Raw genomic sequence first — 14,897 nt, 5'->3', positions numbered from 1 at the left:
GACGATTCACAAATCAATCTGGAGATTAAGAAAACATTTTTTTAAATATATTCCTACAACACATGGTCAGTCATTACTATACAGTGGTTGCTATCCTAGGTTGATTTACCTTATGACAAATAAAAATTATAGTTATACCTGTTAATCAAAAAGAGGGGGGGCGTGCTATTATGAGAACATATTATTATTCTCAAGCTGGCCTTCTATTACCACACTGGAGTTTTCTGTGTTTGTTTGGACAACTAGATACTCGTCATATCAATCGAAGTATCCGCTGGGTTTAGTATTTTAATTAAACGTAGATATCAAAAGTTAAAAAAAAAATTTTATTACCTGATATTGTTTGAAGACTCTCTTTTTAAACATTAAGAGGACTTCTTGTTCAACCAGTTATGTATCTATCATCTGGTGTTCTCGCGTCATCAAATAATGCGATTTTTTCTGTCACCTTAATGGGCGAAATAGAAAGAATCCTCAATAGAATGTGGGATTCGGACTAGATTGTTAAACTCTTTTGAATAACTTTAGTCTTCCAGAATACCTGTTTTTTAAAATCAAGGTGCAGTTTAAATAAACCACGGAGGAGCCACCGGACTTCTCTCTTCACTTTGGAGTCTATATTGTGTGCTGTCGGGTCCTTGTTACAATTTTTGGGATCCCTGCAAAAAGGGCACATATATTGTCACTGCTGTACACGGGCTTCTTTTTGATTTCGTTTTTGTAAAAGCCTTTTTACTCTGATTGGGACATTAAATGATAATACACTTACCACACTTATATAGCCTTCTTGCACACGGTGTGGGTATTTGAATAATAGCGTTTCATCACCTGTTTGGAGAAAGCGCGTTTGTTTTAATGGTCTTAATGGATAAAGCGGATTTCTTTACATTTTAATCTTTCTTTAACGTCTGCTTCCGGTGTGCCATTGCAGAATATAGTATAAATTATTTGGACGTGGGTTTAAAAGGATATATTGACAGTCAATAGGTATATCCACCAATATAACCCCAGGACTACATTTTAGTTAGTCTGAATGCTCATACTTGAGGGCTTTTTTTTAAAACTAATTTAATTCAAAAAAGCCTACAAAACAGTGATGTTCTTAACTTCTATTACTGACCCCACTACTTATCTTACAAATGTTAGACAGAGAGACTAACTTGTTCTGTCTACCAGGGTTGGGCTAAATAACCCCTCTAGTTCACTTACTGTTGGTTTAAGGGTCGGCCTCCCTGCTCCTCCGTGCTCCGCGTCATTCGAGTGAATGATGCTCGAAGCGCGGGGGTTGTTTAAATGCTGCCGCCGCCGTCTATAACCCGGAAGTGCTTCACATAGGTTAAGCATTATTTCGAAGTAGAATATTTCTTTCTAAAAACAATAATTATTGGATGTTATTGACTTTTATTAGTTTTTGGCTGGATCCAAGGCTATTTTTTCTTGATCGTAATTTCACAAATAAGGGCTTATACTTCGTTATTAGTTTCAAGCATCACAAACCCTATTAATCTGCTGGATATTTGCAGACATCCAAGTATACAAGCATTTACCGCTATGTGAATTTACTTGTTATTACGATCGGCGCGGCCATTTTGGATTGGGAAAAGACTTCTACGTTTATTTGTTATTTATCCTCACTCACTAAGTGTCTTCTAAACACCGCTTATTTAGCACGATAGCAGTCTTGCCTGCCTGAATCGACATGTCTAGTAACATTTATAAAGAAGGGCACTAAGATGATTTATGAATATATAGTATAGTAGCCATCACTGGATTAGAAAGGATTCCTGGTACATTAGTCTGTTAAGCAATAAAGTAAATTCGCATAACACTGTGAGTATACAATATGATACATTAGGTCAATTATTAACACACTTTATCACAATCCGTTATTTAAACTGGATCTACTTCATTTGATAGCATGATGATATTGTACAGTTTGCTTCAAACTAGGCATGGCATTTAACATATAGTTCAAACAAGAAGAATTTTTTGCATCAATTATGCTGTTAGTATTTATTTAGCTAGCATTAGGTCTTGATACATTCTTACTATAAATTCCTCCTATATCACTCTGGGCCACAGCAATGAATAATACAGCACAAAGAAATATTTAAATAAATAATAATACATGAACCCTGATGAGGTCTACTGTTTTAATGATACGTTAGGTCAATGTTATTTTGCCTGTAGTAGATCACTATTTTCACTGGGGTTCAATTGGGGGCATAAGTGATAAATATTTATAGCTATAGGTTCTGATTTAGTTGGGGCATCTATATCACCAACCTCTCCCACTCATCTCTGTTGTTCAGACCTGTTCTGAAGGTGTTAAACAGCGACATAAAGAATTGTTCCCTTGTTTTTCTCTTTGCCTGGATATCACATCCTCTGAGGGTTTGTTGCATTACTTCAATGCCACACCATTTGAGATCTTCAATTTGGTGGTTGTGGGACAGCCAATGTTCCACCAGAGGTGCTGTTCTTTTTTTGGTTCTAATTGCTGATTTGTGCTCTGTCACTCTCGTTTTGATTTCTCTTGATGTTTCTCCTACATATGCCTTGTTACATGGGCACAATATCATATAAACCAAATTTTTGGTTTTGCAGTTTATAAAACTTTTTATTTTGTGTCTGACACCATTATATTCAATCTTGTCTGTTTTGATAAGTGTTGCACAGTTTGTGCACATGTTACAACAGAAGTTACCTACAGGTAATGGTCTTTTATCTATACCTTGCTGGTTTTCTTTAGTTTCTCCTTCTCTGAAAGTGTGAACCAAACAGTTTCTTACTGTTCTATTCCTGCGGAAACTGAACATTGGTTTGGGGAGGTTCTCACCATTTTTGTTTCTTAAAAGGGACCAGTTTCTGTTAATAATGTTTTTTACTTTATTACTCACAGTACTGAAGTTTGTGACAAATATCAGTCTGTTGTCTGTGGTATCTCTCTGTTTTTGTTCATTAGAAAATAGAGATTCTCTGTCGTAGTATTTGGCACGTTTGTACGCTTTTCTAATTAAGTGTTTAGGGTATCCTCTTTCCTTCAACTTATTTGATAGGATATCTGCATGTCTGTTGATCTACAAATACGACAAAGTAGTGAAGACATTTGCCAAAAAATAAATACATATCCATATATTGATTATATCTTCGGAATGCTGTGAAATATTGATGTGAGGTATGTACCACTACTTAGTCAGAATGACCAGAAAAAAACAGATTCTATATGAATGAACAAAAAGTCTCCCAGGTCTTTGGATCTGAACAAATTAACACCAATGTTTTGCTGTGGCTCAGGGGTGTCTTGACAGTGAAGGGAGTTAATGTCTGCGAGCTTTCAGACTCATTACTGGCTGCAACATGCTTGGAAACTACACGTCGAACTCATGTGCTGCACCTTTTTAAGATGTACAAGTTCGCATATATTATTAGGTTGCCTATGCTCAGACAGGTTCTTGAAAGGACTTTTTCGGTTTATTATTCATACTCCATGTTGTTTCTATAAATGACGGTAATTTCCACACTTTACTTCACTCTGGGATGTATCCTGGTCACGCTTGGTGGTGGGTGGCTTCCTCCAGCCCTCGCCTTGTCACAGAAAATGTTTTTCTCTAGTGAGGAGTGTGAACTGGGGGTGCTGATCGTGAAAATATTACCTCTACTCTATTAAACAGGTTGGTGTTCTGGTTCAAATATCAGGGAACCAGTTCTCGATTAAGACATTATATTGTGAATATTTCAAAAACTTCTGGAAAGCATCTAAATCAGACCAAGCTTTGGGTTGGTATAAATCTGGTCCAGGTTGGGGGTAAATGTATTTAGCTCTTTTCCTTGTGAATTTGAATGAGACCCAGACTATAACTTTTTCTGACCTTGATTTTTCTGCAGAAATCTCTACAGGATACATACATTTCTATTTTATTATCCAAAATGTAATGCCGTTTTTTGAAATATTGCTAATTTTTTACTAAGGATAAAAGGATGTTTTCCAGATGTAAGTGCAATTCAAGTAAAACTGCAATCGCTCTTGCTGAACCTATAAAATATACGGCGATTATCATTACTTGTTTTATTATGTGCAAGTGGTTCTTAATAAATACATCTAAGATTAGTTCGGAGATATACAATGGTATTTCCCTACTGTACCAGTAAGAGGATTCTGTGTGTTATGGAAGTGTGAAACATGGGCGTGTCCCAAAGAAGCAATCAGAGTATTGAAAAGGAATTCGAGACTTTTGACAGTTTTCAAAACAACCTTAATAACTAGTTAATGTTTAATTATAATGGCTAAATGATACATTAAAATTAAGACTAGCTTCAATTGATGGTGTGTGGTACCAAAGCACTGCAGGCCCCGCGTGTTACTTTAAGGATACACTTTAAGTTTATTTTAAGATATTATTCATTTTATTTACGAAATAAAATTGTCATTTTTCTATACAATATTCACTAGTTATCCAAATGTCCATCGCCTTCACCATTCAGTATCCCTATAGTTGAGCATCAGGTTCCAGTCACATGATATTATTCTGGGTTGAAATGTACAATGTAGCAGTCCACCATTCACTGTCTCCCAAAATGGTTAGTGAATCCTTCCTCTAAGAGACTACTGTTCACTGGAAATCAGAGTAAAACATGGGGATCATTGTTCTAGGTCAAATTTCATGATCCCAGGTCCTTTGCCATGGACGCACTTCTTTAGAGTCTACAGGGAATGTACTTTTCTCCAAATTAATTTCAATTTGAATATCTGCTGGGCTGCCTTTCTGCAGCTCAATCTCTAGCTGTTTAAACTGGGTGGATACAGCATTGATATGAGAGGGGAGGGGGGCTTACTGAGGCAGGCATCGGTGGGCAGTGCTAGTATTGAGTTGACTCACCGGGTTTCTCGATGACAGCATGGGAGGCAGCTCTATGCGCCTCCTGAAAGTGAACCACATAGGCACGAGTAAGGTCTTCATCTCGACTCTGGACAAGAAACATTATTTTTTTAATGTTTGTTACGGCTATGACGAGAAGCTCCCGTTGATTGACATTTCTGTCTTCTTCCTTTCCAGGTGTGTGGCGCTGGTGACTGTCGTGCTGTGCATCCTGTTCTTTCTCTATTACTGTTTTTAGGGTCCAGATCACCACGAGAAGAGTCTGCCAAGTGTCTGTCTCCTTTATCCTGTAGTGGTTGAATAGATCTTCTGTGCTGTGACTTCCACTGCGATCGAGGACCAAGTAGCACCATGAAGGACTGCTTGGAGTTGCCTTCAGCGCCATGAATGACTCCGTAGAGGTGCCCTCTGCACCATGAGCACTGTTTACAGGTACCCTCTGCACCATGAAGGACTGTGCACAGTTACCTTCAACACCATGAATGGCTCCCTACAGCATCTGGGATGACTGCATATAGTCACCCATCGCACGATGAAGGACTACGTAGCGTTATGTTCAACACCATCAATGGCTTTGAGAACTTTTCTGTCTTCACCAGAAGGATTTCCTAATGGTAACTTTGTTTCTGTAAAGACCTGCATAGAGTCACCATTAACACACTGAAAAGTCCATTACCCTTACACACTGCACACAGTTAACTCAACTCTACAAAAAATGCTTAGTTGCCCCAAAAATGGCCTGGGACTTTGAGGCGTGGTAGCTGGTCATTCTGATTGTAGTGAACCTCTTGCTGCGGAAGCCGTCAAAGACATACTGCTGTGATACCTGCTTCCCATGCTCGCTCCTTGGAGTCCCCTCTGTGTCATTAGACCTGTTTTACAAACAGAGCAAAACTCTTCATTTTTTACTAAAGTGTCTCCATATTTGAACATGGACTGACATTTGGGTTAACTTTACAAACTAAGAGTGCACCCTCCATTAGACAATTACAATAGGAACAATGCATATTTTTTGTTTCAACTGTTTTGACGGCGAATAATGGCGGGAAAAGGGGTTGTAGAATTTTTTGGGGATTCTTGGGCCATTTTGAATGCTTTTGAAATATTTCAGTAGATGTGAACCCAACTTTTTCGATTGAAGTTATGGCTTCCTGAATCTCCTCCTGGTATGAAGCCAACTTCAATGGCAATCTCAGCTCAAAATACAAGCTTTAGGAAGAAGAGGGTGTTGTAGGTGAGAGGTGAGAGGTGAGAGGCGTAGGTGAAAGGTTTAGAAGTCTTGTACCCACTTAGTAGAAGCCACAATGGTCTGGACAGCTGAGCAGGCCTGGGCAAGAGGCCTGGTCACTTGATGTCCACCTAACCCTGTGTTCTCATAGACACTGTTTCCAACCCTGTAATTTTCAACCTCAAATAGTTATCAGATGCGTTAAACAAATTAGTTAAAAGCAAAAGAAGACTACCACTTAGATAGCATTAAGCTGTACCACGTGACCCAGGAAAGCAAACAGTATCTGTGATGAAATGGCCACACCGGGAGTTGATCTTCAGAAAACATGTCTGCTTGGCAGGGAGTGTGTCGCCATCTTAGGTTCCTGTTTGCATTCATGCACACAGGGAAGGAATCTCATAGTTCCTGTGATCTGACATTTGAGGGTTATTTTAGTTAAATTTCAGCCAGAAAATATTTAACGAAAACCTACCATTACTAGTGCATTTAGGGACCCAATCCTCAACAGCGATGCAATGCATAGACTGCCATAAGTTGGCAGGGTATTCTCAGACGTGAGTCCCTTGCTCAATTTGCCACTGGATTCAAGCAAGCCTGGCTGAAGACAGCTGTAATGCCAGAAACCGGTCCTAGGAAGCTTGTTTCCGGTCCAGGGAAGGCATGGCTTGGCAGTTCGGGCTGGACTGTTCCCATGAGGCACAGGGTCAGACTGATTTGCATATGGCCATGTCTGAACTGGGGGGCAGAGTGGGCTAAAGAACTGTGATGGATTAAACCCAGATCTGTTGACTGGGTGTGAGTGTTTGATTGGTTCAGATGCTCCGTCCTTCACCACCCCCTTTTGTACCGCTTAGACTGCACACAATGACGTCAGAGATGGTGAAAGTAATATATTTATACAAAATAAGCATAAACATGGGTCCCCCGGTGCAGGGTGTGGATGTATGCACCAATAGATTTATTGAGAGGACGACTGGCCTACTGAGAACAAGACTGCCCCAACAACTTGCTGCCTCTGGTAGACTTCCAAATGTTGGACAGTGCTGAGTAAGCCATATGAATGACTTGCTTGCTCCATTGGGTACTTGTCTTTGAATGTCATGGCCTATTGTGAAATCTCCCAGTTTCTCTGTACACTAATATTCCTCCAGATGTACCCACATGTTAGACCAGAATGACGGACTTTAACAGCTGAGCCCATCAGAAGCTTCTCTCCTCCCTGGACGGTGATCAGCTCAGCCCACAGATGGCCTTTCCTCATACGAGTGGTGTTTTTGGAAAGCAATGATGTATTAAACCCTCCAGCTGCATGGCATGGGCTAAATATTTCTGAATCACAGAAAGAGTTTGTCTCTAGCTTACGCAGACTTCTGTGATAGCGGAAAGCAGCTGGAATGAGAATTGGATTATTAGCGAGCTCACTTATAGCAGCGGTTTTATGTGCCCATACATTGGGTGTTTCTGTTGGAGAGGGTGCATGAGGCATGGCGCCATCTTGCAGCTTTGGGCCTGGTTCTTCGTGTAATGTGGTCCATCGTTGACCTTAAAGTCACACAAAGCCCACTCATACTTGTAGTGTTGGTTCCGTTTGTTATTCACTTGACCTCGAATTCAATCAGATATTCCTAGAAAGTGGAGTGACTGCGCCCATCCTCCTGGCTTAACTCTCTCCATCACAGGCAAGGAAGGTTCACCCATGCAATGGAGGGAGAAGGGCAAACCTATCAACTGTTTACGTCTTCATGGAGGGAGATATCCAATGATTTGGTAGGGTGCACCAATTGAATGCAATGAAGATAAAAACATTTTGGGAGAATATGAAAGGTTTGCATGTCTGGTGATCTCATCAGGGCCATAAGATGGGCGGACTCTTGCCACAAAATGTATATGTTTAAATGAAAGCCTGTACTATTTATTAATGATAAAGCAGCTAAATACATTTATACCATTAGAGGATTCCAGATGCCTGAGCTGCATGCTGTGTTTTATCTTTTTATGGAGGGTATTTTTATATTTGAAACAGGTGCCTGTTCGTTATGGGGACCCGCATTACATTTTTCAACCAACTCTGATAAAACTACTGGCATTAATTCATCTCATTGGAGTATGTGGGAGGCATTTTCCTTGTTGTAAGCGTGTAGGGAACTTCAAGGAGGGTGACATCCTCCAAAGAGAGAGATGTCTTAGTGGACTGCAAGTGCCGCTCAAGAACCATTTTGAGATAATGTGTGGCTGGCGGGGGCAATTAGTGCACTGAGTGTACTGGCCAGAGTAATCAGAGCTTGCAGGATGGGTATGATCCCGAATTTAAAGGAGTGGAATCTGGATGACAGTACAGAGCAGCAGGTGGACCACCGGAAGCACTGGGAGGCAGAGCATAGGATGAAGCACCAATGAGTAAGCAGGGTCAGGGGGTCAAGCGATAATTTCACACCACAAGGAGAGGCAGTGAGGCTGAGATCTAGAAGCAATGACAGACAGTCTCTAGTTGTGCAGAGGCATCTGCAAAGCTGTGGTGCAAAGTGCACTGCAAGAAGTGGTGGTATCCAGAGGACTTCAAGGCCATAGTTATGCAGACTGGAGACTTGGGCTCTGGAACTAGCATCAATACTGCATGCTCTAGTGGTGAAATGAACACTGCCAAGTTCTAGTGATGCATAGAACACTGTCTAATAGTAGTGTTACTGGTAACACTGCTAGTGGTGCAGAGAACACAGTGAGGGTTAAGTGGTAGAGAGCACCACCAGGCTGTTGTTGTGCAGGGGAACCAGCCAGGCTCTTGTGATGCAGAGGACACTCACTGGCTCTAACGGTGATAAGAACACTTCAAAAGAGTGGTGGTGGTGCTGGGAACATTGACAGGGTGCAGTGGTGCAGAGCACACTTCCATGATATGGTGGTGCAGATGTAGACGGTTGAGGGCACACTGTCCAAGGCCAAGGGGAAAAGCAATATGATGATATATGTATGATAAATGTACTCTGAACCGGAGTGAGCAGTGCACGTGGTACTCCTAGATTATTAAGCTTGTTTCTTGACAATTCGTGTATCTCTCTGTGTGCGCGGACTCTTTTCACCATGTAGCAACTTTATCACTGTGTGCAATGATTAGGGGATGGTCTTCTCTTCAAATCACCTCTGAACACTGAAGTGCTTTTTCACTATTACTAATATTATTCCTAGTGCTGTACACAGGCATCTGTAAAGTCTATACTGTGATTGTGTGGTGCCAAATGCCAGTGCCTGACAGAAGGTTATGTCAGATGACAATCAATCTTGTCAGTTCATATAGAGCATTCCCCTTTGCATTTGATAATTTCCCAGCATTTGACCATTTCTTCCTGAAACAGATCACCCTTTCCTGTGATAGAGCTTGTCTATCACACCCGACTTAACAGAGTGAATCATTCAGCAATATATCACATCCTCTCCTCATGGAGCGTACCTCTCCATTAGAGAGACCATATATTCTCCGATGAACTATGAACTTTCCCCTTCTCCAGATCTCATATTTCCCTTCCAGTAAGATAAACATGCATAGGGTTCCATGTAAAAACATAGACTGCAAAAAAATATTTTGTACAAATAAAATAAAAAAAACAACAATAATAATCGACACCCAAATATGCACTAAACAATCTCAACCTTACATAATTTTCTTCCTCTAAACATTTTGACCAACCCACTTCCAATGTGTTTAAGGATTGAAATCATTTACTATTCTAACTCTAAGTTCTTGCATATTTCGCGGCATGTGCTTCAGAGATTGTTTATGTTCAAGCAAAATAATTTTTGGGGAGATATTTGTGCATGTCGAAACTTTGGGAGTCGACATTTTGGAATCTGTATTTTTGCAAAATATGTTTTTGTGGCCTATGTATTAACGTGATACCCAGTTATGGATTGTGCCAATCATGTAATAGGCCAACCCCTCTTTAACAGATTTCAGCACACTTGACAAATTCCACTTTCCCTGTAATAGATAATGTTCTCCTTTAACAGGGCAAATCTTGGGTCATAGCTTTTGAAATAGTTCACTCCCTTTAAAAGACCATATTCAAGAAAGATATTCAGCTTTGACAGGCCATTCCTTTCCCGGAATAGGTCAGATTGCCCCTGCGAAAGGAGCAACCCTTGCATTTTATCACATTAACCAGTAATAAATCATACTCTCACTAAATCTCACTATATCCTTCCTGTTATGAACCATATTTCCTTGTACTAGATCATATTACGGGGTGTAACTTTCTTGTAGACCATATACCACTATATAGCAAACTCTCCTGTGAGAAATCATATTTTCACGTGGTAGGTCATATTGCCATGTGTTAGATAATAGATCATACCCTTCCTGTATAAGACTATAGCCCCCTTTAAAGGAATCTATTTCCCAAAATAACATAGATAATTATTGATGAAATGGATCATATCCACTTGCAATATTTCCCTGACTTTCCTTAGGCAATACAATTCCACTGCTGTAGATGCCACCTACATTGCAGTTGATCACACCCTCTTGAGGAAGGTCATATACTACTCTAACCATTTATCTCTATCACTGGTCATGTAACACAGAAGATATTATACTGTGTAGCAAAAGAACATACCCTCCATGTAGTTCATCTAATTCTAACTGTAACTGACCATATTACCCTGTCATAGGTCACATTCCCCAATGAGATATTATACTGATCAGTAATTGGTCCCATCCTCCATGTAGTAGATCACCTAAATGTAGACCATCTCCCCTTTACTAGGCTGCTGAGGAAAATCCACTTTTCCCGTGATCCTTAGTAGACCATACTCTCTCTGTTATACGCCAAATGCACTCTCCCTGTGATATGACATACTTCCTGTAATGCTCTCTAATACACTTTGTAATATAGCATACAATCTTTACAGTAGATGGTATAACATAAACACATTCCATGAATATAGGGCTTGTATAGAGATTATTTATTCATTTCCTCTGGAAATTGTCTTTTATTATAGATTATATCAAATGTTTTTCTATGAAGCACGTGTTTTACTAGATATGGTGATTAAATATATCTTGTTATTTTGATTCTTACTCTCCTGAATGATGTACTTGCTATCACCTCAGACTAGTCTGCACTCGACTTACGAGTTACGGAATCCATTTGTGTAACCTACCTGGGCCGAAAGAGTGGTTCCATGTTCAAGTGCAGGTCATAGCTAAGAACTAGAAAGATTGATTTCAGTCTGTCGGTTTCATCGCCTTACAAACCGTGTGGCTTGTCTGTGACCACTGAGGCTCTTGACTGGACTAAACCCTGAGATTCTGCCCAGAGTCACTATTCTCATCCTTTTAATGGAGGCTCATGCCGTACATTCTTATTACACTCTTTTAAGGAGACACATCTCCTTTGTGACACATTGGACTACATTTGTGAACTAGACCACAACCTTATCTGCTCCAACAGCCTTTAGAAGCAGACCTAGAACTAGCTTACTGTCTCATAATGTTAGGAAGAGGCCAATGATGCTTTTGTGATACAGGTCATATATAATGTATTTTAGAGCAGAGAAATTGTTTTATAGCAGAAGGCGCTGTTTTCAATGTTTTACACTTATCTATTTAACACTTCACTTTATTAAACAAGTTGCTAAAGATGTTATTGCATTCATTTATCGTTTTTGTATGATATTTGTATTGGTTCACATGTGTTAATATTGTCACAGTTGCTGTTTTTTATTGTTCCTATATTCCAATTCTTGCTGCTATTGTTGACGGGTCATTCCTGTAAACAGAACTGGTCTCCACAAGGCCTCAGAATGTCAACCGAGGATCTGTCAATCCAGAGAGTACCTACCCCATAGAGCACCCAACGTTGGGTGAAACTAACTCCTAAAGCACTCAGCTTTATAAACATAAAAACCTAGGAGCAGATGACAGTTGGAAACCTCAAACTCTGGTGCATTTAAGTCCTGGATCTTTTGAAGTAGCCAAACCTCAGAGAATCCAACTCCAAGGGCAATTAACTGTTGGAACAGCCAAAAGCAGACTACCCACCCTTATGAGCACCCAAATTCCAGAGCATCTCAACCCTAGGAACACCCAATCCTCGAGTATCTAACATTGAGAACACGGACCTATATGAGGACCCACAACCAGGAAAAGCTAACCCCTGGTACACCCAAACTCGTTACCACTCAACCCCCTAAGATCCACCCCATGGACATCCAAGCCATGAAACACCCAGAATTTGAGGAGCCTGACCTCAGACTATTTGGGGATACCAACTCTAGGTCAACCCAAATCTTTATCCTGGAAGCACCCAAAACTGGGGGTACCAAAGGCTTTTGGGCCTCTAACCCTTGGATCATTCCAACTATTGCGGCACCCAGGCCCGTAGGTTATAATGGTTAGACCACCCAACCTCCTGTGGGTACAATGCCAGAAGCATTCAATGCACTGCCAGCCACACTTCTGGCTGAATTAGTTACAGACCTCGTGTGGTAATCTCTGTCTCACTTGCTCAAACTTTCTCCTCTGCTCCAGTGTCCGACTGTCAGTCACTGTCTCCCATTCCTTCCCTCACACAGAGCATCTCATAACTGCATATGATGCTGTGACAGACTTCGGGTGCTTTGTGGAGCAATGGCATTAGGGCCAATGTCTAATTTACGATTTTAGACTCTGACATTGCAGAGTTATTGATTGTACATTCTTATATGATATGATTAACTCACTAAACGGTGTGTGTGAAAATACAAATAAAGTTTCACTGAGAAATTTGCATGCTGTGTTTTGTTTTTATTGTATTTTATTATTTACAATAATAAGGAAAGGGTAGGCTCTGTATACAGATGTTGTAACATGGATACAAAGTGTGTCAATTCTTGGACAGGATTGCTCTGGGCATTGCCACTATAATACCACACTTGTCACATATAGGGTGGAATATCTCAGGGATTACCTCGAGATTAACACTTCCAGAGTAGTGTAGCAGAGGAAATTGGCAGGGGGACACGAATGTCACTCTTTCAGTCTGATGACATGAAAACCTTTTAAGTGGATGAATGTAAGAGTCCCCAGTATCCCCTTTTCACTTTAGCATGCACTGTAGACACTGCATGAAGTTTCATGCTAAAAGCAGGGAGGGGGAGGTCTTGCTTTCTCATCTTCTGGGACTAATCCACCTGAGCCCTTTGCTAACTGATTTTATAATGTAATACGTTCCTCGTGCACCAGTGAAAATACTCGCACTCCAAGGTGACTATAACAAGTTTTCTGTTTACTGGCAACGCGTTTCGATCAAGCGATCTTCTTCACAAGCTTGTGAAGAAGATCGCTTGATCGAAACGCGTTGCCAGTAAAGAGAAAACTTGTTATAGTCACCTTGGAGTGGGAGTAATTTCTTTCCTGTGTCTAAAGAAACACACACAGAAGACTTCTTTCATTTACGGCCGGGATCCGACACCCGGAAATCGCACCGAACCCGAGAGGAGTGGAACCGGTTAGATGTCAGAGTTTTTCCTCATATATATATATATATATATATATATATATATATATATATATATATATATATATATATATATATATATATATATATATATATATATATTCAGTAATGTTCCTGCTCGCCACTCCACGGCGAGAACCCAGGTAAGGACCTCTTTCCAATGACCATTGAAATGTTCACAGCATCAGGCAACAAAGAAAAACTCCAGAATCCTCTTCAAGTGAAAAACAGAGTGCATTTAATCCATACAAAAAATAATTGTAGACATAATGTCATCCATAACGCGTTTCGCTCCTCAAGGGAGCTTGTTCACATAACGCATTCCAAAATGTTTTACCAATTTATAGGTATACACACAGGTGGTTCAAATAGACACATGCCAAAAGAGATTTTTTAAAACAAAATAAACAACAGACTAATGTGAGCAGCCATGTTGGGTGAGTAAGAGGCACAATTTGGAAGATGGGAGAATAAGGAAAACATACTTAGAGAAATATTTCTCCACAATGCATGTTTCCACAAAATTGTGAATGATACCTTAGTTTGGATTATTACAATAAAAATTCATGACAAGTGTCCAATTAATTAATTGATCATCATCCAAACAGTAAACAAAGAAGCGACAAGTGTCCCAGAAAAAAATCCTCAAATAGGGAAAGTCCTTCTTGATATAAGGTGATTACACTTAGGATTTCTTTGATTTTTCAAAACTTTCCTTAAAATCCACTTAATTTGTTCAATTTGTAGCCTAACAAAATTCAAATTGCGTAATACAATGTGGCATAAAAATAAAAAGGAAATTAAGATTTAAATAGTGCAAAGAAAAAGAAGAATAACGTGTTATAACCAAGAAAAAAGTGTGTTAAAAACATTCCTATAATAAGATAGGAGGCACATGATGAAAACCACATGATGCAATAATAGCGAAAAGATGTATATAGTTTACATAGAAAGTGACGATGAAGAAACATTATATACAGCAAGCTAACTTTTTTTCATACAATCTATTTATCAATTAAAAATTGATATGGTGCTGAGTTAATCCAAAAAGCTCTTAATTCATCGTTTTTACAAGTAACTCATTAGCAGCAATTTAAAGATACATTTTACAGATTCATGAGATGCGAGAAATAAAATCACAAGAAGTTATGCAAATCCTGTGTGAGATTCAAACCATTAGGAGCTCTAGTGTCGAGTAACAAAATAAAATGGGATTCTTTCTGGCTTAATAGTTTATCCCTATCTCCTCCCCGGGCCGGTAGTGTTACAGAGCACAAGACTGTGTATTCAAGATCT

General features: G+C 39.8%; 1 protein-coding gene across 1 annotated transcript in view; it reads left to right on the top strand.

The window, feature by feature from the left end:
* Positions 1-12,828, top strand: part of LOC147711025 (uncharacterized) — a 200,411-nt gene extending 187,583 nt beyond the window's left edge. The window contains exon 3 of the mRNA XM_086921835.1: positions 5,058-12,828. Within this exon, the coding sequence (XP_086777961.1) occupies positions 5,058-5,118 (61 nt within the window). The 3' untranslated portion in view covers positions 5,119-12,828. The remainder of the gene's footprint in view (positions 1-5,057) is intronic.
* The last annotated feature ends 2,069 nt before the right edge of the window (positions 12,829-14,897 follow it).

The sequence above is a fragment of the Lissotriton vulgaris genome, chromosome 5 (assembly GCF_964263255.1).
Source record: "Lissotriton vulgaris chromosome 5, aLisVul1.2, whole genome shotgun sequence".
NCBI classification, from domain to species: Eukaryota; Metazoa; Chordata; class Amphibia; order Caudata; family Salamandridae; genus Lissotriton; species Lissotriton vulgaris.
The sequence above is the reverse complement of the archived record's forward strand: the minus strand, read 5'-3'. Positions and strand labels throughout refer to the sequence as shown.